The sequence below is a fragment of the Anastrepha obliqua genome, chromosome 4, assembly GCF_027943255.1.
Source record: "Anastrepha obliqua isolate idAnaObli1 chromosome 4, idAnaObli1_1.0, whole genome shotgun sequence".
NCBI lineage: Eukaryota > Metazoa > Arthropoda > Insecta > Diptera > Tephritidae > Anastrepha > Anastrepha obliqua.
This window is the reverse complement of record NC_072895.1, coordinates 80,450,804-80,478,415: the sequence shown is the minus strand read 5'-3', so window position 1 is coordinate 80,478,415 and position 27,612 is coordinate 80,450,804. Positions and strand designations below refer to the sequence as shown.

General features: G+C 35.9%; 1 protein-coding gene across 4 annotated transcripts in view; it reads left to right on the top strand.

Annotated features, from left to right (window-relative positions):
• Positions 1–23,760, top strand: part of LOC129245369 (sialin) — a 92,555-nt gene extending 68,795 nt beyond the window's left edge. For all 4 annotated transcript variants that reach the window (XM_054883483.1, XM_054883482.1, XM_054883484.1 and 1 more), the window contains 9 exons: positions 4,900–5,060; positions 21,653–21,795; positions 21,891–22,127; positions 22,197–22,221; positions 22,313–22,593; positions 22,656–22,778; positions 22,852–23,008; positions 23,097–23,338; positions 23,418–23,760. In XM_054883483.1, the coding sequence (XP_054739458.1) occupies positions 5,036–5,060; positions 21,653–21,795; positions 21,891–22,127; positions 22,197–22,221; positions 22,313–22,593; positions 22,656–22,778; positions 22,852–23,008; positions 23,097–23,338; positions 23,418–23,576 (1,392 nt within the window). In that variant the 5' untranslated portion in view covers positions 4,900–5,035 and the 3' untranslated portion in view covers positions 23,577–23,760. The remainder of the gene's footprint in view (positions 1–4,899; positions 5,061–21,652; positions 21,796–21,890; positions 22,128–22,196; positions 22,222–22,312; positions 22,594–22,655; positions 22,779–22,851; positions 23,009–23,096; positions 23,339–23,417) is intronic.
• The last annotated feature ends 3,852 nt before the right edge of the window (positions 23,761–27,612 follow it).

Sequence of the window (27,612 nt, the reverse complement as noted above, 5' to 3'; positions counted from 1 at the left end):
GTCATTTCCAACCTACTGCTGAGATATCTTCCAGTTCATCAAACTGTGGTGTCCGCAGATATTTTGCGTGTATTTTGTATAATGCAGAACATCCGCAAAGAAGATGCTCTGAATTTTCATTGAGCTCTGCTCCCTACATTTCCTGCATTTCTCACTGGTCATGATTCCTATATTATAAGCATACGCTGCAACTGGGCTATGTCTCGTCGGCCGCCTATCAGAGTTCTACAATCTGTTCGTGTTAGTGGTGGTGTAAATCGAATACGACTCTAATCGTCATTTTTACACAGAATCTAAGCCTTCCTGCAAGTGGACATGCTCTCCCATCTTGCCCTGAATTTTCTGATCGGGTTTTGTTTGTTGCATAGTATTCGTATTGACTTTGGTATTTCGTTGACAAAATCCGAGGATAGAGAGACCGCGTTTTTTCGCAATATCGTCTATTATCTCGTTTCCATCAATGCCCTTAACATATGGAAAAGTAGGCGTGGTTTTTACCCGACCTCAATATAATACTAGTTATGTTGGATCTGAAAGAGGTGGAGTGCAATACGTGTATCAAGTTCTAGTTATTAAGTCGTTATTGAGATGTTTACTCAAAAACGGGCGTGGTACCACCCATTTTTCAAGATTATACTCTCGTTGTTATTCCTTTCTTGGGTTTTCCTTTTTTTCAAAATTACCGTTAAATAGGAGGTGACCGACTTCGTCCATTTTGGTCAAAGAGTGATATGTGTAGCAGGTTGCACTTGTTCGAGTTTTCGTGTGCACGGACGTACGGACAAATGGATCTACAGACATGTAGACACGAAATCGACACCTATCATCATTTTGTGTATTTCAGTATACGAGTATATATAATATGTATATGTCTATCTCGATTTCTTTATGCTGTTCCATACAACCGTTATGTGAACAAAATTATAATACCCTTGGCCACAAGTGCATGGGTGTAGAGAGGCACAACGAACCTATGGTGGCATTAATCAAATATTTACACCAATGGTGTCACCCTTGCGGATACATTGACTTCTCGGTAGTCACGCGCGGGATTTTTTTATACCCAAATGTGGCAATTTTGTTTGTTTATATAGCCGCCGAGATAAAAGCTGCTTTCAATTTGTTAACCACTTAGCGACTTGCGAATAAAAAAAAATGTTTGTTGAATATGTGTGCACTTGGCCAAGCCCTTGAAAGAGTTTGGAGATCCGCCAGTTTATAATGGGTGTTTTTTAAAGAGCCTGAGAACTTAAAACGATAATATAGAACAGAAATATTCTTGGAATGAATTTTTTTTTTGGAATCTGGTGGACAATGCTATGGCATTTATTTTTTGAATATTATATCCCGCAAATATCCATCGCGGCTACGAGTTACATGGTCCATTCGATCACTCCAATTTTTTAACCCTTTTTCCAACAAATCTGACCATATGGCATCAATGGTGGCTTGAATATTGTAATAAACCGGTTGCTAAGCGCGTTGTATGGCAAGCTGAGCCGTTCTGTTGGAACCAAATATCATTGATGTTTAGCTGATTAATTTTCGGAAACAAAAATTCAGTCAGCATAGCTCGAGAGCGCTCGTCATTCACCGTATCAGCAGCTGCTTCCTCACTTCGAAAGAAATATACAGCGATGATGCCGTCAGTGCTGTATGAACTTCGCGAGCAGATTTTGTTTGCAAAGTAAATTTACACAATTTGGAAGCGTTGTTCTGGTGTTAAGCGATTCATGGCAGCTCACCAAACCTTACTGAATAAAAATGTCAACACAGTTTGCCATACTTAGCTGCCAAACCATAGTTATCAATATCGATAGTTCTCATGCAGCTAAAAAAACACCCGATACAAGCATAAATAGTAGCATATAAGTGCATCTCAAATTATTTGCTTAATTGGGCATTTAATTGGGCATTGAAGCCACATTTTATTTATAGTTTCTTTATAAATTTATAACTTCAAACTTATAAATTTAAATTTAAAAACTTATAAATTTTCCACCGCAAAGACAGAGAGATGGCACTACGGCCACATACAGAGGTTATGTTTAGTTAGTAGCATCTCTTGGAAGAACCCTCAAGAAGCTTTAGCCAGATTGAACTATTTCTTTGTGTTTGGTATTAGTTTGAATCGAGAAAGTGGAGTGATTTTCGTTTTCCATCACAACAACGCACCAACTCAAGCCTCATCAATTGTGGTTGCAAAATTAATAAAAATAGGGTTCCAACTCCTTTCACATCCACTTATTCTCAGACTTGGCTCCCTCGGACTACTATTTGCTCCCCAATTTGAAATGATTGACGGAAAAAGATTTTAATCACACGAGGAGGTGATTGCAGAATAAATGGGTACTTTTCAGAATTGGGCAAATCCTATTATTCGGAAGTGATCAACAAACTAGAACATCCTAAAAGAAGACTATGTCGAAAAATAAAAAAGTTATACCCCAAACAATTAAATAGTTTTTATTTTTGCGCAGAGTTTTCAAACCACCCTCGTAAAGTATTAAGGCTTATTAGTCTTTAGTAAAGTCTGAAAGTCTAAAACTTCCTGTGAAAGTAAATGTCGTGGAAATTTTTCATGCAACATAAAACCATAAAAGTTAATCTAGTAATAATTGATAAGTGGCTGAAGTGTGCCTGTTAATCCAACATAATCATACCTACAATATACACACATACAAACATATGCACTCATGTATTTCCTAGAATTTGTACAACAGGAAAACCTCTCTCGGCACGAACAGTCTTCACTAATCGTCTTATTCCGGATTAAGGGTAATTAAGATTAAATAAATATGCGAACGGATGTTTTATGAAAGTGAAAGTCATTGTGGCTTATTTTGGGATTGTGCGAAGCATGAAGCATTGATTACACATGAGCACTTTTTTATTACACGGGGTTTTCTGACTGATTTTAATTAGTTCGACGTTGCTGATTACAAATCTACTTTCACTTGCAGAGGCTGAAATTTATGAAAATATGTGTATGTATGTTGAAGTATTGTTCGAATCATCGTTTTTAGACAAGAGAGTGTTATGAACAGATTGTTTCTTATGGAAATCCAAATAGTTTTTATTACAATATATTTTTGGTGTGTACAAATTTCAAAAAAATCCCATGAATGAGTCTGACTTTGTTAAAGCAACCCCACGTGGACTACTTGGGACTCAAGGCCGCTCAATTAAAATTATCCAGATAAGTAAAATACCGGTTTTATATGTCCACGGGAGAGCGGAGTTAAATTTAAGCACTGAGGACATTTGATCTAAGAGGGATCTAGAGACTTTATAATATTGCCCCGCTTGCATATTCAATAAAGGCGAATGGAACAGTATAAACAAACTCTTAACAATGATGTGAAATATTTTAGGTGCAAAAGTCCAAAATTAGAAATAGAAAATCTGGTATTTTTGATGGTATCCAGATCAGAAAAATAATGAATAACTGCATGAAAACTATTGAAATATTTACATAGTTGCAATAAGCTCCATTCTATAGTGAAAATATTCTTTTAATATAAAAGGTCGTCGGACTATTCTCGGTACGAAGTTGAAGTAGCCCCAGAGAAAATAATCGCGTCGTGCCGTCTTATTGAAACCACAGCTCGAAGTTTTTGAATTTTGAACACAGAAATATGATTAACATCGATCGATAAAGAAAACTATTGACTATAACGGTATCTTCTTCCACATTTAGAAAGAAATAAGGTCTGATGATACCACCCAATAAGCACAATTTTGCTTCTTGACATAGCAGCTGAGCGAAAAAGTAATCCGTCCGTAACAATAGAATGGCAAACTTTAAACTTTTGAAACTTGAATAGCTGCTGCAACAAAGTAATCGGAAAAAACTATTATTGCTATCTGGTCACCTTTTGTTTAAAGAGATGCAAAAACGGTTTCTTTCAATATCCTCTCTCTCTCTCTTTCTCTTGTTATTGTTGCTGCTGTTGTAGCAGTTTACTAAGCTCTGCCAATGCAATGTAGTCACCGTCTAACTCATCTAACGGTAGCTCCAGAAAAGGTGTTGTTTCAAACGGTTGGGTCCAGAAGGAGAGGGGTGTTAGATGAGTTGGTTTGATGGGGCATGTGAATAGGTGTTTAGTTTCGTGTGGTGGGCCTTCACATGCTGGACATATATTGGGTATATCGGTGTCGGTTAAGAATGCGTAGGAGTTTAACCTACTACAATATTCAGAACGTAATTGGGCCAAAGTTACGCGGATTTCGTGAGGTAGCTGAAACTCTTCGTCTGCAATAGGTGGTGGTTGAACTCCGATATCGGCATTCTGGGGCCTAGGAAGGTGGTATGTGTCTCCCGATGAATGCCGTTTACTGCTAGCCCAGTCAAGTGCACCGTACCATCCTCTCTCTCTCTAACTGCCTAGTTCGAAAGTATTTTCCAAGCGTCGATTAGTTTTGAGACACCCTTTTTTACTTTGTGCTTGTTTTCAAAAAAATATATAGCACCATCTCTACAACTTATGAGATGATTAAAATTATAATACATTTTGGGCAATCCTACCAGAAATGGCATCCACATTTCGCACACATGCACGTCCGTGTCATTATAAATAATAAAACAAATTTATTTTCTAACGGTGTTGGTCCCTTAGGAGGTAATGGCAAACTCTCGAGAGCATTTCTGTCACAAAACTTCTTCTCTCTCTGATGTTCGGTGATGTAACCAAAAGAGAATCAACCAAACTGAAGGAAAGCTCGTCGTTGTCTTCTTATTATTATTATAAATATCAATTAACAAATACTTCTTAATAATTGTCTTGTAACACTTTGCATTATGAGTTAATATCTTTATAAAAAATCAATGCATTTTAAACAGTAATTTAATACCTCAAACTACATCCCTACATCTTACTTTCTAATTTTCATTTTCAGATTTTTTTAACTGTGACGTGCAATTTTTAACTTAAGGATATGAGTTGCTAAAGTTATTTGGAGATATCAATTGACGTTCAGATCCGAACAGAAATCAACAAAACTACCTCGTTATAAAACCACCAAAACCGAAAATATGGCGTTCATAAATTTACCTTGCCGTAAGTAAAAAAGCAAATAGTAAAATAAATGTTTTCTATAAAAGTTTTACGAATTTCCTATACACATACAACTAAAATCGAATGCGTTTTAGTCACTGTAGTCATATTTCAGCCTAGAATCTGATCATTTCTATGAGCACACAGTTTCGATCAAATTCGATATGGAAACTGTAATTGACTTTGAAATGTGTATGTGTAACACGTAGTGCAATTTCGGAAAATATGATTAACTTTTCTTAGAAAGCCTGGAATAAAAATAAAAATACTCGTGCCATTCATAGATTTATTCAAAAGTAAAAATTGACCCCAAAATATTTCACAACGAAAGCTTTAGAAGCGACCGCCATAGCCGGAAGGGTTGCTGCGTGACTACCATTCGGAAGACGTAGGTTTGAATCTCCGTGAAACACCAAAATGAAAAACAAGTTTTTTCTAATAGCGGTTGCAAAAAGCTCCTCATAAAAAAATCTGCCGTTCGGAGTCGGTATAAAACTTTAGCTCCCCCATTTGTGGGACCACATTAAGACACACGCCACAAATAGGAGAGGAATTCGGCCAAATACCCAATAAAATGGTGTAAGCGCCAATTATAATATATATAAATATATAAATATTCCAATTTAATAAGCCATGGTTTTCAAAATCATTATTAATCTTCTTTATTTGCCAATTCGATTTCGAATATAGCCAATCATACAATTTTATATGAAAAATAAATACATAATTAGCGCCTACACTTCTGTTATGTGTTTGGCCGAGATCCTCCTACAATTTTATATAATTATATTAATTACCCGCTCGAAGCCGAAGTGTAGTCGTCCCTAAATGATCCCATGGTTATCTATGCTAAGGCAGGAAGGCCATTCGAGGGTTGGCGCATAACCAGATCGTTTAGATGCGTTCAGAGCCAGATCGCACGCAAAACGGGAGGTCATCTCAACCGTGCCTACACTTCCAACCCAATGGCGACGAACGCAGTCCGAAGAGCTTTCATAAAGGAAATGGGTTTGGGTGATAGTGTATCTCCCCTACAGCTATATACGAGGGGTGCCTTTTATATTTCGGGATTAGAGAACAAAAACAAATTTTAATCATCGAAAATCACTTTAATGTTTTTCAAAATATTCTCCATGAAGATCTATACACTTTTACATGCGTTTGAAAGAATTGACTTTTGCCACTCTGAATGAGGTACCTCCAAAACATGCATTCTGAATGCCGCAACCGCTTCTTCAGGTGTCGAAACTCGTTGGCCTCTCAGTTTGTTTTTTACGTACGGGAATAAAAAGAAGTCATTCGGTGCCAAGGCAGGACTAAACGGCGGATGTTTTGGGTGCTCAAAAATACAGTTGTTTGAGCCGATGTGTGAGAGCTCGCATTGTTCTGGTGAAGAGTGATCCGTCTTTGGCGATTGGTTTTCCTAATTTCTTGGAAGACAACTGACAAACAAATGGTTGTGTACCTTTCAGAATTTACTGTTCTGCGTTGTTCTAGTGGTACGGTTGCGACATGTCCAGTTTTTCCGAAAAAACAAGCGAGCATTTGCTTGGAATTGCTTCGTACGCGAACAACTTTTTTTGGATTTGGCTCATCTTGAAACACCCATACAGTCGACAGCTGTTTACTTTCGGGCTCATACGCGTAAATCCATGATTCATCACCTGTCACGATGTCATAGACGTGTTTCGAAGCCCCGCGATCGTATTTTTTGAGCATTTGCTTTCGACCAATCGACACGAGCCTTTTTTTGAGCGATTGACAAATTGTGTGGGATCCAACGCGAACAAATTTTTTTGACAGTCAAATGTTTATGCAATATTGAATGTATGCTGGTCCCACTAATGCCTAAGATTGTCTCAATCTCACGATAGGTCACATGACAATCTTGCAATATCAGTTCGCGCACAGCATCAATGGTTTTCGGAACAACAACTGATTTTGGACGACCTTCACGAAATTCGTCTTGGAGTGAACTACGACCACGATTGAATTCACCATACCATCGATAAACACTGGTCCTTGATGGAGCTTCATCGCCAAAAAATGAATTAAGTTCATCCGTGCAATGTTGCTGAGTTAATCCACGTCGAAAGTTGTAAAAAATAATCGCACGAAATTGTTCACGATTTAATTTCATTTTTGGACCGAGATGAATCTTTTAAGTTACTGTAAACAACACAAATAGCGCTGGTATTTCAAAACGTTCTGAATACGTAAAAGCCAAAAAATGTCAAACTTTGCGATACAGCTGTCAGTTGCCAGATTGCAACACCAGGGTTGCCAAATCCCGAAATATAAAAGGCACCCCTCGTAGTTAGTGTTCTACTATTTTTTTTTTCTAATTACCAACAGAGTCGCTTCTCTCTTGACATAGTTCTTTCTTCCTTGCTTATATGCTTATTATAAAATCAGGCTAAATAAGGAAGTAAAAAAGCTCTTAGACAATGGATTGGTGAATTCCAAAACGATTTTAGTCCAATTCACACAAGAATTTATTTGAGTCTTAAACTCTAACGTACTTGGCCTAAGGAAATGAACATGATGAGCATGAAATATTTATAATAATATTATAAAAAATGGGTGAGTTTTCAAAAATTGTAAAGTTGAGGTTTTGGTCAGAATTGTCTGCTGTCACGATGTCCCTTAAAATTACTTAGCTATAAGTACACGAAAGCATGATTTTTGAATGAACCGTAATATGTGCCTGCACAAAGTGTAATCAGTAATTTTTTTAGAATTTACAGAAACGTTTTTACATATGCAAGTTTTAAGTAAACAATATTTTTAAACATTATGTTGTTAATTTTTCGAGGGTCTGACTTATGATTCTTAATAACACTTTTAGTATTATTTTGCGCAAAAAAAGTTTTAAAAAGTTTATTCGTATAACTTCCGCTATGGTTGGAATAGGTGGATTATGAACACATTTTTCCTTTTTTTATTTATTTATTTAAATGCATTTTAAATAATTTTTTACTGAAGAAAAATCTGCTTCGAGCAAATTTTATAACTCCAAACAGGTGGGCGTTGAGACTTGAACTTTTCTGTAAACCCTTGTAGAATAAATACAGTCTATGTACCAAAGCGTGAGCTGACAAAATTTAAACTTAGAGTTCCGTTATACAAAATAAGTGTACCCTTTTCACAATACGCGTTGTGCAATTTGAAAATGAGTTCGGCGAATGAAAAACGATTTGAGGGAGTGTTCATTGTACACATCCTAAAGTTCTAAAAATGTCAGATGAATCTGCAGCAAAATATTTGAAGAAGTCGCAAAAATGTATGGCGAAGTTAAATGAATGAATCGAAGTTGAAAACGTTGGCGACTTCGTCGGACGAGGTCCAAAAAATATATATCTCCAAAGCAAGATCAGAAGATCTTTGATTTGTTTCTGACAAAGCCGACCTTACAGTTGGGTGAAGTTGAAGCCTTTTTATGGAAAAGTGGTGTTAAGGTATACAAAGACACGATTCGAGAATGTTTAGATGAAGAAAATGTCAAATTCTGGAGCACATTGAAAAAACCGCTGCTCTCGTTATCACACACTGAAAAAATACTTGCATGGGCTAAGGCAAATTCAGAATGGAATTAGACAAACGCAATCCTATTTTTGGGCTAATAGTTGCGTACGTCGGTCCTAGTGTAGAGCTGATAATCGACAACTTCAACGAACTTTAAAACATCTAGTTAAGGTTTATGTTTGGGGCTGCTCTTCGAAAAAGGTTTTGGCTTTTTGTGTTTACCGCCAATTTGAATGTAGTTTTGATGAATAAAATTGACGAAAAGGCATCGTTGCCAACAGCTGCAAAGATGTTTAGAAGAACTAGCCAACCTTGAATTTTACAAGAGGACAACGATCCCAAGTTTTGAAGCTAAAGGTGTATAGAGTGGAAACAGTAAAATGGGATTGACATTTTGGATTGGGCTTCACAATCGCCTGAATTGAAAATGTTTGGCCAAGATTTAAGCAAAAAACAGATATGGAAGCCCAAACAGTTATCAAGAAAAATTCGAATGATTTGGAATTTGCTAATTGCAGAAATTAATTCGGAGATGGGAAGCCATTGTAGCTAATGGCGATGGCTATACAATTTATTGAATATATTGCGTTTTATAAATATTACAAGCTCATACAATGCAGTTTGTTAGAATCGAATTGGTCAAATATTTTCCAAGTTATGGCGGTCATGGTTTTGTTGAACAGACTGTATAATATGATTACAAGGAAAAAAAAATTGAATTTAAAGCAAAATAAAGGCGTGGTCGAGTAAGTTAAAATGTTTAAAAAAGATTCAGAAAATATTTATAATATATTGCATGATCTCTGTTTAACGTCATAACTTATATTGCATTAGCGCCCATACATATCTTCTGCTCAAATATAAACGAGACGGTATCAATAAAACGGTCCGCGGATGACATATGGGAAAAATAAACTTTTTGTTTTTGGTAGGACTGTTATAAGCTTACATGGCAAATTTCAGCGTGATATGTCACATAGTTTGTTTTCTGTGCTACTGTAAACAAGTCAAGCTCGAATGTGTTCTTCGAATTTAACGATGGAAATTTGCCATGTAAGCTTATAACAGTCCTACCAAAAAACAAAAAATTTATTTTTGCCATATGTCATCCGCGGACCGTTTTATTGATACCGTCTCGTTCATATTTGAGTAGAAGGTATGTATGCATGTGTACATATGTGTGTGCGGTTTATTATTTATCTAAATAGAAAGTAATTGAAACACAATGTTTGTTAATTTAAAGCCACATAACCACCTTAAGCATGTCACAAATATTGATCTTACTAATAAACAGATTTCCGCGAATTGTTTGCTGTTGGTTGTTGATGCTTTGGCAAGTAGAGTAGCGTGCGGTCACGATTGACAGAGATAACTCGCAAGAGGGAAATTAACAGAAAATTTAAACCTCAGTTATTTTATAACATTTTAACCAAAACAACGGAAGGTAGTAAGAAAAGAAACGAGAATTCATATAAGCAAGTTGCACTGGCTAAACAAACAAACAATTTAATTTATATGCTTACTTTCCATAAATAAACAAATAAATAATGTTTTTATATTTATAGAAAGTCTTTCGATTGTTTCATAATTTGGTGCAAGTTAAACTTAAACAGAAAAAAAAACTAGCGGCAAATTGAACTTCCATTTTTATTGAACTTATAATTTGTTTGTTGTTAACCATGAAAATTCGAAGGCATGTTTATTCTCGGCGACGACCAATTATACGGGGCAAATCAATTAACCGAGTGGAATCATGCATCCAAATCAGCGCGCGTTTTGCATATTTCTGAGTTGCTGGTAAAATCGGGAATACCATTCAAGCGGGGAATACTGTATGAAGTATAATATTAGCAAATTGTGGTATCTGTTTGGCATATGACCTTCCTTGATATAATAATACTGTACTAGGTAGGTAGGTAGGAGGGTAGAAGTGGCAGTCGGTCTTTAAACCAACTCACTTGGACCGATCCATTGTGATACCAGAGTTGCAGTTTATCCATTATCTGTTAACCATTTTGTTTTAAGTGCCAACCCGTTGTCTTTAAATTTCTGACGTTAAAGTTACTTAGTGGAATAAAAGTTGACCAAATTACTAAAGGAAAGAAGTACTAATTTTTGGTAATAAAATGCCAAAGTGGCAACCTTTACTTGACCGGTCTGTTTATTTGCGCTGGCAATCGCGCTATTTTTGGAAGCCACGCGCTTACTACGTTTGAAAATATATACACCTCACGCAATGCGGATTTACTTTGCCAATTCTAACCCCAACAAAAGCACCAATAAATGTCACGTATATTTAATTATCACATCAAACAAGTGCACAAATGTACACACATACATATGTATGTAAATTCATGCATTTAGGCTAACATACAATTTTTTTTTAATCTTAGTAGCAATCATGGAAAATCAATTTGAACAAAATTTTGTGATTCATTTATGGACTTATGTAATATATGTATGTAGAACACAGAGCCGATCAAAATATATATTGTATAAACTTTTATTTATACCTAAAATATAATTTATATAAAAAATAAGTCATCAAATTGGTTCGATACTGAGTTTAGTTGCCATAACACACAGCATGACCCCGTAGCCAAATGCTTCTCAAAACGATTAAGATGTTAACTGCTAAATATATTTTTGTTTGCCAGAAATATATTTTTTCTCGTATGTACACACAGGGTGCGTACGGTATTTGAGGATAACAATTGAATGAAACTTCACGAAATTTTTACCCAACATTAACTTATTATGTGACTATAAAATCATTCAATAAAATTTCCATTGGCTACAATAACCTCCTCGATCCGGGTCCGGAAGCGATTGCATGCCTTCAGAGAAGACATGATATTACGACGATGCCGAGGATCTCGGTTGTGCAATATAGTTCGTCGTTTTTTTTTCTACTGTCTTTTGTCGTGATATTCCTATATACAAAATGTTGCTGTTGGTCTGGCGACACCACCTCTAATGAATGCGCCTTGGTCACGTTTTAAAAAACAGAGTATAACCGTATTTCGGCTTCGAAGGCCTTTTGGCAATTCATCAAATCAAAAAAGTCTTGCTCAACGGTGCCAAACAATGTTTTTTATAATGGTAAATATGCAAATTCTGCCATAGAATCTGCCAATTTATTTGCCGACTTTTTTTGCTCTAATCTTGAACCTGGCTTACACTTCAATTCTAGTTTGCCCTCTAATAGTTTTTCACCTCTTAATTTTGGGACATTGTGCCTATCTGTTACTGATGTCGTCAAGGGTATTATGAAGCTCAAGCCTAAAACGAAAACTGACTCGGATGGCCTTTCGGGCATCTTGCTGAAGAACTGCTTGTGTCTCGCTGAGCCTCTTACAATTATATTTATTAAATCGTTGTCCTCCGGTATCTTTGTTGACGACTGGAAATTTACTTCCGTTACGCCTATATTTAAGAGTGGAAATAAAAACGATGTTAGCAATTACAGACCGATTTCGAAGCTTTCGTCTGTCTCAAATCTTTTTGAGATAACAGTGAATGATAAGTTATATTTTGCTGTCAAAGGCCTAATATCTACCAACCAGCATGGTTTCGTTGCAAGTCGCTCCACTGCCACTAATTTGTCTATTTTCAATGATTACTGCATTTCAGCCTTCCAGAACAGATCTCAAGTTGATACAATTTATACAGACTTCTCTAAAGCGTTTGACAAAGTATCGCACCGAATACTCTTGTCGAAGCTTGCATCATTGGGTATACACTCCACGTTTTTGACGTGGATCAAATCATATTTGTCCAACAGGCACTGCGTTGCAGCCGTTGATAATACGACATCCCGTGCATTTATTGCGTCCTCTGGTGTCCCACAGGGAAGTATTTTAGGACCCCTTCTCTTCATACTTTTTATTAACGGTATTGGTTCTTGCTTTTCGTTTGCTGAACACTAGTTGTGTGCTGATGAGCTTAAAATATTTGCGGTGATTAACAATGTTAGTGACTCTGAAAAGTTGCAAATCGACTTGCACAATGTCCGGAACTGGTGCTATTTAAACCATTTGTCACTAAATATAGGTTGTCAAAAAAGTCTTGCGGTATTTCCGCAAGCTTGTCTTTGTAAGGGCGTAGTTCTAGTTGTATTCGCCGCATCGGTTCACGCTAGAGCTTTTTATAAAGCTCTTTTCACGTGCTAACACGTGTTTGATTAATTGTTGTTTGCTTTTAGTCGTTCGTAAGTTATAGCGTCGCAAACATGGAGCAAAATAAAGAGAAAATACGGCATATTTTACAGTACTACTACGATAAAGGCAAAAATGCATCTCATGCTGCCAATAAAATTTGTGCAGTTTATGGACCCGATACAGTTTCCATTTCCACCGCACAACGATGGTTTCAACGTTTTCGTTCTGGTGCAGAGGTGATCGAAGATAAAATCGCTGAATTGATCGAAAGAGACCGGCATAGTAGCAGCCGTAGCATCGGCCAAGAGCTGGGCATGAGTCATCAAACCATTATAAACCATTTGAAGAAGCTTGGATTCAAAAAGAAGCTCGATGTATGGGTGCCACACGACTTGACGCAAGAACACATTTTTGCCCGTATGGATGCATGCGAATCGCTTCTGAATCGCAACAAAATCGACCCGTTTTTGAAGCGGATGGTGACTGGCAATGAAAAGTGGGTCACTTACGACAACGTGAAGCGCAAACGGTCGTGGTCGAAAAGCGGTGAAGCTGCCCAGACGGTGGCCAAGCCTGGATTGACGGCCAGGAAGGTTCTTCTGTGTGTTTGGTGGGATTGGCACGGAATCATCCACTATGAGCTGCTCTCCTATGGCCAAACGCTCAATTCGGACCTGTACTGCCAACAACTGGACGGCTTGAATGCAGCACTCATGCAGAAGAGGCCATCTTTGATCAACAGAGACCGAATTGTCATTCCACACACATCTTTGGTGACGCACCAGAAGCTCCGGGAGCTCTGATGGGAGGTTCTTTTGCATCCACCGTATAGTCCGGATCTCGCACCAAGTGATTACCACCTATTTCTGTCCATGGCGAACGAGCGTGGTAGTCGGAAGTTGTCCTCAAGAGAGTCCTGTGAAAATTGGCTCTCCGAGTTTTTTGACAATAGGGAAGCGAGCTTCTATAAGAGGGGCATTATGAAGTTGGCATCTCGTTGGGAACTCGTCATCGAACAAAACGGCGCATATTTGACTTAAATCGCATTATTATAACCAATTTTATGAACAATTGAAAATTCAATAAAAATACCGCAAAACTTTTTTGACAACCTTTAAGCAAATGCTCTCACGTAAAATATGCTAAATCAAACAAAACTTTGCATACTTCGTATAGTATTGCTGTCTTACCTTTGCAATCCGTTGAGGAAATTAAAGACTTAGGCGTTATTTTCGACTCTAAGCTGAATTTCACTAGCCATGTTAACCACGTCATAAGACGATCATATTCGATGCTAGCATTCGTACGCCGACCCAACACTCTCAAAACATTGTATTGTGCTTTTGTTAGATCAAGATTAGAGCATGCCGCTGTTATTTGGAGACCGTACTAAATAAGTCTGTCTAATCGGATAGAGAGAGTTCAGAAAGTCTTTCTTCGTTTTGCGCTCCGATCTTTAAACTTTTCTGAACCTGTACCATCGTACCGCTCTCGATGTTTATTGATTGACTTAAAACCACTTGATAGCAGACGATCTATTCTATCGTGCTCTTTTATCATTCGTATTATTTCTGGATCTATTGATTGTCCTTCCATTTTAAGTAAAATTCAATTTAATATACCCAATATGAGGCTCCGACAGTACGAAACCTTTAAAATTGGCTTCTCGAGAACCAACTATGGGGTAAATGCTCCGATTCCTAGGGCATGTGCAGATTTAAATATGTTTTTCAATTCTTCTGGTGCTGATTTTACATGGCCGTATAACATATTATTCAATCATCTTAAATTGTTCTTTTCTTCGTAACTACTAAACTATTGTACATTAGGTTAATATAGTCTGTAAGAATGTATCCAATCAAAGACAATAAATAAATAAATAAATAAATAGAGTAAGTAACCGTAAGCAGAGTGAAATTATTTACATCAGCTAATACTCAATTTTTATTTTTTTGTTATTTATTTAAATATTCATTATAAGCACATTAAGTCACTAGCGCAAATAGTGCAAATTTCTTTATTTTTTCATTTATTTTTTTTATTTAGTTTTTATTAGAAGAAGCTACTGCAGGCCATTATATTGTTTTTCCATGGCTTACGGCTTTTTTACAATAGTTAAAATAAAATCTTTCTTCGTCTGGTTTGAATTCGCGCTTTGTTACAAGCCGAATCCGACTGCAAGAAACAGCTACATTTGCTGATGACACAGTCGTTTTGGTGTTGGACAGTACCTACTAAAGGGTACGCCACACGAAAACGAAATACAATCAGAGCTGAACAAACTGATTTGACTGGTTTAAAAAGCGGATAATCGATATGAATAGTGACAAGATTGTCCAAGTTAACACCCACTAAAAACTCGAAATCAGATTAAAACCACGTTACACAACTTTACCTAGCTCCCCGGAAAATAATCAAAAGTATCCCTAAATAATAAACTTCTATATAGGTACATATACGACCATAATTCTACTAATATGGATGTATGGCATAGAAGTTTGGGTTTGAGTCCGAATACAACCTACATGCATATATATTTACTCCTTTTACGCCATAGCATAGTACTTATGGCACCTACAGATAGGTACATACAGTACCGCCGATATGCATTGTGACTTAAACATTGACGTTAGGTGCCTTCTATTCGCCACTTCTCTGCTCGCTATTACTATGCAGGACTCACTTCACAAAAAATTTGCATGTGAAAGCAACAACAACGTTTTCGAGTAAGATTCGTCGCTAGCGAGTATGGTTATACCTCATTAAAGTGGTATTACTCACTATCTCACAAACAAATGTAATTTAAGGAAGCTCCATTTCAGCGTTTCCAATATACATACATACTTTCTCACACAAGCCCTTTGATGAGGCTGCTGCCTTACAGGAAAACCAAAATCATAGAAGGGTGTATTTGGCTGAGCTCTTTCTACCATTTGTGATGTGCGTCTTTATGCATTTCCACAAATGGGGAGACCTACAGTTTTATGCCGCCTCCCAACTGCAGACAATTTTTGGTGAAGATTTATTTTATGACAGAAATATCAGTAAATTCGGAGGCTTGCCATTGCCTGCCGAGGGGCGCTATTAAGAAAATATTTCTATCATTTGGTATTTCATGCCTAAGCCATCGCACCTGTGCACTACCGAATGGCATTCACGCACCAACCCATTCGGGTACGGTGGCTGAATGTATTTCATGTATATATTTTTTTTTATAATTGGATTGTTTGACTTTTAAGTTTCGTGAAACTACTTATGGTAAATTTTTCAATAGTATTTACATTTACATTTCTGCGAATTTCTTAAACTTGATTTGTAGGCCAAAGGTCCGCAGTTTTGAGCAACCTTGCATACACTTTAATAATAATTACTTAATATCTCACCTCAGTTGTAATATGAAAGGAAGTAGTACAAAAAAATCATTCCAATATTTCAATATGTACAAAGAGCAAAAGATCTTTTCGTTTTTGGGGATACCTGGGTAAATGGATTTCTGCGTACTTAACTCAGATTTGCATATTCTTTGACGAAATGAAAAGCTTTTTGGCTGGATGTCAACTCCTTGGAATCTATTTGTCTGTTGATGGAATGTTCGTCAAAAAATTCATATCACGAGAAGTAGTTTCATTCACTATTTAATAAATTTTTGGAATAGACAAGGCTCCTTGATTCTTGCCATGATTCAACTAAAATCTTTTACTCCTTCAGAAATCGTCTCTTGGGTATTTGTAAAGTGTTTTGATAACTGCTATCGGAGGTGATTTAATAAAATAAATTATCATGTAAAAAATAAATATTGATTTTTCATTTGCAAATCTCCATCTGCTTTAAATCTTCCATTCACGTTTCTTACTGTTAGTTTACATTGCCCTTTTATGGGAGATGTTATTAACATTTTCGATAGTAGTAAATAAAATTGTATGTTATACCTCTACTCTGTAAGATATACCGGTCGTGTCATTGGCTAAACTAAACGAAACTAAAATGTATGATTACTTTTAAGTTTTATCTATAAGTATTATTTTCACTATGTTCCTCTGCAAGGCACTGTAACCATAGATTTATTAAAATTAAATTAAAATAACTTCCTAAGAGAGTACTTAAGTGTTGGCCAGTACTGTAAATTATATAAGTAAATGTACATATATGTGCATAAAGGAGCAGACATAGCTATATATTTGTTAATTACATGATTGCAGTCTTTTTAGCTTAGTATATTTTCAAATTTATTTAATATTTACTGCAAATGATTTTGCTTACTTTTCTAAAAAAAATAATAATAAATCATTTGCAATACGCAATGTGCTTACTCATAGTTGGAGTTAATTAATTTTTTTGGAATGACAATTTTAGCGAAAAGTACCATTTATCAAGTTCATATACCTGTATCTATAAATGTATGTATAAAAAATGGAAGCTGTTCTAAATTCTGCATTACTAAATTACTAGGTTGTTCAAACAGTTTTGCGGTTCGTTAAGAAAACATCATCAATACACTCGCACCAACGGGACTCCAATTTATGAATTCCATCCCTGAAGTGCTGCAAAATATGCTTCCACAGCTGTTATGACCACATCAATTAATGAAAACGCTTTCCATGCATGCAAGGTGCATTGACCTGATGAAAAATATTTCTTTCTTCTGCAAACTGGGTCTTTTTTCACGATTATTTTCCTTCAGCTGGTCTGAAAGGTTACAACAATATTCATAATTTATTGATAATAAATAAATTATTATCTTCGCATCCCAAAAAACTAAAGCAAACACCTTCTTTGCCGATTCTCGTTTCGGAGCCGAAGAACCAGGTTAACACCAGGTTAACCTCTTGTTTTGATTTAGGATCATGGGATCATCCCATCCATAGTGATGAATCGCTGTACAAAATCCACCTTATCCTTTTAAAAACGCTCTAAATGTTTCTGAGAAAGTCGCATGTGAGATGCCTAGGGCTTCTACTAAATCTCTTTCAGGCACTCGACGATTTTCCAATACGATATCCTGTATTTTTCTACGATTTCTGTAGTTGTTCCTGTTTTTGGACGTCCTTGACGTGAATCGTCTTCAAGGCTTGTACGGCCAAGTTTCAATTCAGCAACCCATCTTTCTATTGCACTAATTGATGACGAAAAGTCCTCATGTACTTTCACCATTCGTTCATAAATTTATTTTGCTTTTAAACCTTTTAAAAATAAAAATTCAATCACTGCACGATACTTGATTTTTTTCCCATTCTAGAAAATACTGTGACTGGTCGATACTAAATGGCTTGTCAATACCGAATGAATTGATAGATTGAAATGAAACTTCGCATGCGTTCATATGAAGAGTGTTCCAACATAAAAAAAAAGTTGGCTAGTAGCAACGCCTCCTCTTATTGAACCACAAAACTTATTGAACAACCTAGTACTTTGCGTAAAAATTCTTGAAAAAATGTGAAACAAGTTCTAAGCAGCTTAAATATCTGTGGGTCATAATTCTGTAAAGACAAAATAATGTAAAATAAATATTCTGGGTATTAAAATTATATATGCAAATTTATTTCGGGCCAAAATGATGTATTTTTTGAAGTGCTTTAAAGAAGAAATTAATGTTATGTTTTCAATGAAAAAATTAGTATTTTCAAAAGCCCAAATAGAAGTGAAAATAATTTGCATTTCAACAATAATATATCGATGTTAAAGCATTTACTTCTACATGCTCGTAGGTATGTGCACCTGTAATTGCTTTCGTCTTTAAAAGTTAAAACACTGCTGTAAGCTCAAGCACTGTCACATGCATATTTTACATTGTAATTACGCGGAACTGACTTATAACAATCGAAGCCGATTCGAGGTGTCAACATTTGAACATCGATATTTACATATCTCTCATAGAATTTTGCAAAGCTGTATTTTCACAATACTGAATTTTACACCAGAAAATTTTTAAATGCATAATAGAGAATCTTACCAAGCAAAATTTTTTAATATGGAGTTTTAACAGCCAGAATTTTTAATGCAGGATACTGGACCATAAAAATTGTGTGCCGTACACATAGAGAAGGTGTATTCCAAATCAAACAGGACTTAAGAAATAGAGAATTTCTTGCAGGTACCATCTACATACGAGCCATGCGTTCAAAAGGCATATTTTCTCAGACTTTGAGGAAAAATCTCATGCCCATTAGTTGACCCTGTGTTCCACACTGGAACTCTAGGAATTGATATATCTAGGATATAATGATGAATTAATTGATGGTATTTCGACACATTGAAAAGCAGAAGGCAAATCAAATTAATGCAGTATACGGAACAATTGTTGACTTTCAGAGCTAAAAAATAAAAAAAAAAACTTGCCAATAACTTCTTTTGGACATGAAATAAGTTAATTAAACAGTGAAACATATTTTTCAACAAATTTCGAATGGTCCAAGGTGTTTCAACTCATTCATTAATCGGCATGTGTTTAACTCATATTTTCCATAAATAATCTCATGATAGGCACAGAGTTCTTATATAGCTAATATGGAACAAATCTAAATTACGAAGCACTGTAGATGGGGTATTAAGATAGATTCACTCCAGAAGAGACAATCCACAACGCCTTAAATAGTATAAAATATGAAAGATAAAAGCAAAATAGGTCGCCAAGACTGCAGAGAGTTCAAATTGATAAGCAGGCATCTAAAATATACTAATATGAGGGTATAGGGTCATGAAAGCGAAGGTAACGTCGAGCAAAGCTAATGAAAACTTTTTGGATACATTTAAGTCGAGTTATATAACTTAAAATTAATTATTCTCCGTGCATGAAACAGCAAAAACGGCTTAAAACTGTAGGTTCCTTCATTTGTGGAACAATAACAAGCCGCACCCAACAAATAGGAGGAGGATCGCGGCCAAAGATCTAATAGAAGTGTATGCGTCAATTATTTTTATTTTTTTTTATGAACAACTTAATAAGGCTTCTTGTTTTGTTGATTAATAAATAAACTTTCCGCAATTAATTTGAGAAAAATACAATATGCATGTCATTCATTTAATTTAATTTTTTTTTTTGTCATAATATACCAATTTTGAAACTGTGTTCAAATGATTTTATAGTACCATATCGTGACAAAGTTAATACGTTTATTTTCATAATAGAAAATACGGTAAAGTACGTATGTATGTAGCTAATAATGTAAAAGTTGTGTGCGAAAGTATGCTAGTAAAAAAAAATTCCATACGAGGTGCGTTCTAAAAGTGAAGTAACGTTTTATTTATTTTTCCAAAAAAATTTTTATTCGTCTATATCTACTTTGTTTGTTCGTTTCAAAGCGGCCCCCCTCAGGTAGAGTACAATTGTGCCAACGATTTTTCCAATTCTCGAACCACCTCTTACCACAAAAACGCTTTGGTGTGGCCGTAGGTAGGCAGGTAGGTTTAGCAGCCGCTTGCACATAGAACAGCGATGCCACTTATACCACGAAATGGGTCGGTTGTGAGCCGAAGGGACTGGGCTACATTTCCCCTTCCAGATTGAACCATCCTGAGCTTTGGACAAAGCGTAAAAGGTTGTTGATGTCTAAACTATATAAATTGTCTATATCTTAAATATCGGCTCCTGCTTCTGGCTAGAGCCTGGCATGTGCAAAAAAGGTGTTGCATTGTTTCCAACTCCTCCTAATTCCTACAGCTGCGACAAAAAGTATGCATATAAACTCCTAATCTCCATGCGTCATTTCCTATGAGACTATGTCCTGTGAGGGCCCCTACTAAGGTCCTAATTGGAAGTCTACTCATTTTTATAATATTCGTGGATGAACGTAAATTTAGCTTCGGCCATGTTTGCCTAACAATTTGACAGGTATTGGCACTGATCCATCTTTGGTTTACAGAACTGATTAGTGCGTCCATAAAAAGAAGCTTACAAGTTGCAGGAGGTACCCCCATAAAATAATTTATGTTTGGCCTACAGGTACCTTCTCTTGCAACCCTACAGTTCCTTGGTATATCTCTGTGTCCTGGAACCCAGCACAAGATAATACGATACTGTTTAGCCATCTCATTAAGAGATTGGCGACTATACAAGACACTTCTTTACGTTATTTGGAATGCGTCCAGAGTCCCTAGTGCAACTTGTCTGTCTGATAGAATGTATATATCTTTTGATGATATTCTGTTTATCTTCAACAATTTCAAGGCTTCATGAATAGCGTTTATTTGCCCTTTAAAAACATTACAGTGATCCGGTAGTTTAAAGGATTTACTGATAAACAGCTCTTCGCAATATAACCATGATCCCACAGCGATATCCATTTTAGATCAGTTCGTGTAGATCTTAACGGGTGTGTTGGTATGGCCTGAGCTCTAACAAAATTCGGCTTTTATCTCTACAATTGTGAAAAATATCCGTCTTTTCATAAGTATTTTCTGTTTATGGAAGAAGAAAAAATCGCAAGCGACCAATTCCGGTGAGTACCGTGGTTGAATCAAAATTACGATATAATTTTGGTAAAAAAATTTCAATTTTGTATCTGTGAAAAACAAAGTACATACGCTATATAGTTGAATAGCATGTATGAGAAGCCATCTTACTTTTTGAACACACCTCGTACATATTTCCTTAAATACACTATTTCCATGTGAATATTTTAACAAATATCTAAAGTCATTATGAAAGCATGCAACGTGACAATATTGAGTTTAAACGTGGAAAGCGTACACTACCAAGGCCTTAATTAAAACTAATTACTTTGTTTTGCAATTCAACCCGTTCTGTAGATAACAGGGCAGAAATTTCTGGCAATAATGCCTCTTTTTGTGAAAGCTTGTTTCTAAAAATATGTCTATGTCTATACCTCTATACCATTAGAATTTTAACACTATTTTGTTGTTGTTTTTCCAAAATTGTATAACATTTCTCCTTCCTTTCTTTCTTTCTTTCAGTTCATATTCCAAAACGCTTCAACATAGCGGTGATGCTCTTTATGGCATGTCTCATGAGTTATATGATGCGTGTCAATCTTAGTATTAATATTATTGCTATGGTCGAGCAGACGCACTCAAATGCCACCGAACCGCTGCCAAATGTAAGTATAATTAAAAATGCGCTTGCATAGGAAACAAAACTTATTAAAAATAAAATCGATTTCAATTAAATAACCATTAAAATCTCTTTTCCAAGTACGGTCCTCGCTACAACTGGAGTCAAACGGACCAAGCCAACTTGCTGGGTGCTTACTTCTATGGCTATATGATCACCTCACTGCCAGCGGGCATGTTGGCTGAGAATTTCGGAGGCAAGCCGGTGGCAGGTTGGAGTTGCTTGGGTGCCGCCGCATTAACGGCGCTGACACCACTTGCTGCAGCTTGGGATAAATGGGCGGTATTCGCCATACGTTTCTTGATTGGTTTCTTGGGTGTAAGTTACGAAATTTCATTATGAGAATGAAATCACAGTATTCTAACTAAATATTTATATAAATTTCAGGGTGTAGTCTATCCCTGTTGCCATAGTAAGTATGTTGGCTTAACGAGAGTACCAAACATATTTTCATGTTCCCAATACTTCTACTAATTTACATCTAAACTCTTTGTAATGATCAGATTTAGTCTCAAAATGGTCGCCGCCCGATGAGAAAGGAAAGTTTGTTGCTGCACTAATGGGTGGCACATTTGGCACTGTGATAACATGGCCCATTAGCGGCATGCTGATCGAGGGTTTGGGCTGGGACTGGGCTTTCTATATGGTTGGCCTATTTGTATTGATTGTTACTTTGGTTTGGTTTTACATTGTCGCAGATAGCCCAGCACAACATAACTCCATAACGATCAAGGAGCGTGAATACATTGAAAAGAGCCTCGGTGATACTATCACTACCAAGAAGGTTGATCCATTTTTTTATTATTTTCTGGCGTAGTTTTCTTCAAATTTTTCTTTGTTTTCCAGAGGTGGCCACCATATAAGAGTCTCCTTATTTCGCTACCCTTCTGGGCGCTACTGCTCTTACATTATGGTAGCATGTGGGGTTTGTTCTTCCTAATTACGGCTACACCTAAGTTCCTCAGTGAAGTGAGTACTTACAACTACCAAAAAATCATTGACAATAGTCTTCAATTTACAAATTGTGTTACTTATTGAATAGGTGCTCGGTTTCAATTTATCCTCTGCCGGCTTCCTCTCCAGCTTGCCACATTTGGCTCGCTTGTTGTGCGCTTTTGGTTTTGGTGCCGTCGCCGATCTCATTCGCCGCAAGAATTGGTTGTCTGTGACGGCAATGCGCAAAGTGTTTTGCTTGTCGTGTAAGTTTGGAAAAAGTCGATCGAATGAGTTATAAATGTACACAAAAATATATATATATATGTATGTATTGCATTATCTTTATTGCAGCACATATTCTGCCGGGAATAATGCTCATTGTACTGGCATTTTTCGGCAGAGATCCCTACTTTTGTGTCGCCGTTATGACGATCTCATTAGGCTTCAACGGTGCGGCAACATCTTCCAACCTTCAAAACTCTCAAGATTTGGCGCCCAACTATGCAGGCACACTGTACGGCATCATTAACTGCGTTGGTACCACACCTGGTATTTTCTCACCAATGATAGTGGCTGCCTTTACCAAAGAAAGCGTAAGTTTAGTTAACTATTGCAAAAAAGTTGGATATTGAAGTTCTATTTACTATTTCTGAATTTCTCTTCCGGTTTTAGAATACCATCGATCAATGGCACAACGTGTTTCTGATAGGTGCTGCAGCCTACATAATACCCGCAGTGATATTTTGGCTCTTCGGTTCGGGTGAAATACAGAAATGGAACGAAATCGACAAGAAAAAGTCCAAGGACGATGTTGTTAATACAAAACTGTAAAAAACAACTGAAAGTGATAACCTATCGGATATTCTGGTATTATTGTAAATCTATTTGTAATTTAAGCTTTAAAATATATGTATATACAAACATATATTTTAGTGATATATATCTAAAACTGCAAACTGTGAATTTAATAAATATTGCGCTGATATTTAAACAGTTTTAAAAGATCATAAACAAATTATTTGGTTTTACTAAGAATAACATCGCTCGGAATTCTATGGTTTCAAGTCCTCTCCGGGCGATGGATTTGCCATTAAAATGCAGTAGGACTTTTAAATTACCTTTTGCGCGTCCACACCTTTGATTCAAAAAAAAGGGAACCCCACTATGGTTAACAATTTCGAGGGGTATTGGAATTAAAAAAAAAAACTAATAATCAGAGTATACCAGAGTAGGAAAATTTTTCTGATATTAATATATACCATATTATAGGCGGCCGCTGTAGCCGAATGTGTTGGTGTGTGACTCCCATTGGGAAGTGTACAAAAATTGATAGACACATTTTTAGCGGTCGCCCCTCGGCAGGCAATAGCGAGTGTATTTCTGCAATGAAAAAGTTCCTCATAAAAACCCATCTACCGTTCGGAGGCACCATGAAATTGTAGGTGCCTCCATTTGTGAGAAAACATCAAGATGCACGCCACAAATAAGAGGAGGAGCTCGGTCAAGCACCGAATAAAGGGCGCAAGCGCCAATTATACTATATATATAGAATAATATACTTATATATATATATTAATATTTAATTTGCCAATGTCTCTTTGGGGCAACTGCCTTAGATTCACTCTCTCTCTTCAGCGAATTCAAGCCGGAGATCCGTTGACACTCTTGAAAGGCACATCAGCTGACATAAAGTTTTTTTTACAATAATTTCAGACTCATCAAATTCATTTAAATTCAACAGAAAAAGCGAAGTGTTAGAATTTGCTGCAGAAAAAGTGCAAATATATTAATTAAATTATCATAAAACCACATTTTTATTTATGTCACTACTAGCGGGTGTAACACTGGACTGAAAAGTTTTGAGCCTAACATATAGATCGCACTGCTTATAGTTTTATTGCATTTACATCTTTGTCAGTTAGAACTAACCTTTAACCAGCTGTTAAAATTTTATGATATTCTATGCATTAGTTCCTCAGTGAAGTGAGTACTTACATTATAACAGGGGCCTATTTTGAGGCAAAAGATAAATCGTTTTACAAAAGTGGTATTGAAATGTTAGAGTGACGCTGGAATGATTGCTTTCTTTGATTGAAATTACGTTGATGAATAAAGCTAATTTTGAACAAAAAAACGTGTTGTCTTGGTGAGGCCCGGGACTTTTCAGCCCGTGTGTTATGAATGCAAGATATCATTTTTGGAATGGGATTCGATTTATTTTTCCTGCGGATTTCAAAGGCGGAATTGGAGTGTGTATTTATTTTTTAAATTAAAATATATGTATGTACTCACGTATTATATAATACCTACATTTCATTGGAATGAATTGTGACGTTGCCCATAGGATTATATTAGCTTTTTATTTCTTTAAGTAACAAAAGTTCACTTAATGACTGAAGGTATCTGATTCAAATTAACTCTAAAATTCATTCAACAATATTATAAATTTAAACTTAGACGAAAATAAATCAAAGGCCAAAGAATATCATTTCTCTTAAGACTCTACTTCTAGGTCGTTTCAAGAAAAAGTTTATTATTCGAACAGTGTTGAGGGATATGAAAATTTATGTATTCTATATTTATTTTATTTACTTATTTATTTATTCATTAATGTCTAACAAAATTCAGAACAGACATTTAAGATATAAATTCAGAACTAAAATACAAATTTACAATATTTAATATTAAAAAATGTGGTAAAATTAGATTATCAACATAAGAAACCATTCAATTGCTGAAATTGGTCCGACTACGTTCTAACGAGAGGCGCATCGACACTATATAATGCTATAATAAAGCCAACGCGAAAAATCTAGCAACAGCGAAAATTTCTGCAAGGAACATTAAACTGTATTTCTTCTAGGACGGGCCAATCAATTTTGCCATTAATGAGATCAAAGATAAATGATACTGCCTGAAAAGTACCTCTGTCACTTAACGGAAATAGACTAATCAAACGACAACGGGATTCGTATGATGGCTTCTCCACTCGATTTATATGGACTGCATGATAAGGTCTCCAAATAAAAGCAGCATAATCTAATTTGGACCAAACAAACGCAGAGTATAATATCTTAACAGTATATGGGTCAGTGCAGTGCGATGAGTGACGTCTAATAAAAGCGAGCATAGCAAGTGAATTGGAAACGGCATAATTTAAATGCGTGATAAAATTAATCTTTGTATCAAAGAAAACCCCTAAATCTTTTATCACATCGGACGAAGCAACATATTTATAACTGATATGATAAGAGGTATTAAGGGGGTTTTGAAGCTTAGAAAATATGATGTTATGACATTTTTTAATATTAAGAAATAGACGATTCATAAGGCACCAGGAAAATAAATTATTCAACTCGGGCTGTAGGACGGCTGCATGGAGAAGAAAATAAGCAAAGGAAAAACACGAACAAATATCATTAATAAATAAAAAAAAATAACAATGGCGATGAACTGTTTCGAAGAAACTCCATCGATAACTACAGTACTGCATCTCTTTATTAAATAGGATCGAGTCCAATCAAGGAAAGTTGAATGAAAACCGAGGCGTGCCAATTTAGTTACTAAAATCGTATGAGAGATTTTTTCAAAGGCTTTAGAGAAATTCGAATCTGCGTATATCACGTCAGTTTGGAAACCATTCTGGAAGCCTGCGTGGCAGGTACATTCTAGAAAAAAGTGACAATCAATTATCCAATTAATAATACCAAAGACAAATGAGAGCGAGAGCATAGTTCTACCGAATTTTAATGATTTTAAGATGATTAGCTTACATCTGGCAATATATGATACTATGGGTTTTCCACAAAATTCTGAGATCGAAGGGCGAAGCGAAAAATCAACTTTTAGTATAGCAATCAAAATAGGGCCTCCAAATGAAAACCACATATTCAAGTTTGGATGGAATTTATTTATTTATTTTATTTTATTTTTTAATTTTTTAGTCAAAAAACACTGTTCTTACAGATTACTGACTAGTAGTGCTAATATAAACCAATTATTAATTAAAATAAAACGGGCTGAAACTAAATACAACTTGATCAAAACAATAACAATTATTAATTAGCGACTTAAATGATGCATTCAACAAAGAAGAGCATTTATTGCAAAACTTAACGATATGGAAATCGAGATCTCATTAAATTTGCGCAGAGTTCGAGAGATAGCCGCATTGGACTCAAAATTCGTTTTGATTATCTTGAGATAAAAAGGGTTCGTAAATTTCTCACCGGAATGAGGAAGTAAATGCGTTGCAAAAGAACGTACAACGAATTTCATCTTGAATTAAATTAAACACAAAAGAGAGCGATAGAATCGTCCTTCTGCACTCAAGCGAATTAAATCCATTTAAGGGGGTGGTAGGGTTTAGCGCTAAAAAAAAAAACACTTTTTTTTGAATTTTTTACAGAAATATGGCTTAAGATACTTTAATAAAATCAGTTGCATGTTATTGTACATCTTTTCAATAAGTTTTTAAAAAATATTAATAATAAAATATTGACAAATAAGCCCATGACAGAGTTTTTTTGGGGATATGTTTTTCGAGAGGTGCTCTGCGGTGCCAATCGGCATTCGTCGTAGAATCATCTGAAACTAAAAAAGTCGAACTTTTCAGTTAAAGTATGACGTAATGCTCCCCCCCATTAATACATTTTTTTTTTTCATTTTTGTATAGGTCTATGAATAAGTTCGTGCGGTTTTTTTTCGAAATTTGAATTTCGGATCATTCCCATGGCTTTTAAACGTTTGGAAATGGTTGATTGATCAACTCCCAAAGTTTTTGCAACCTCTTCTTGCGTTTGAGCCGGATCTTGATCGAGCAATTCCTCCAATTCGGTATCCATGAACTTTGGCGGCGCGGCCAAAA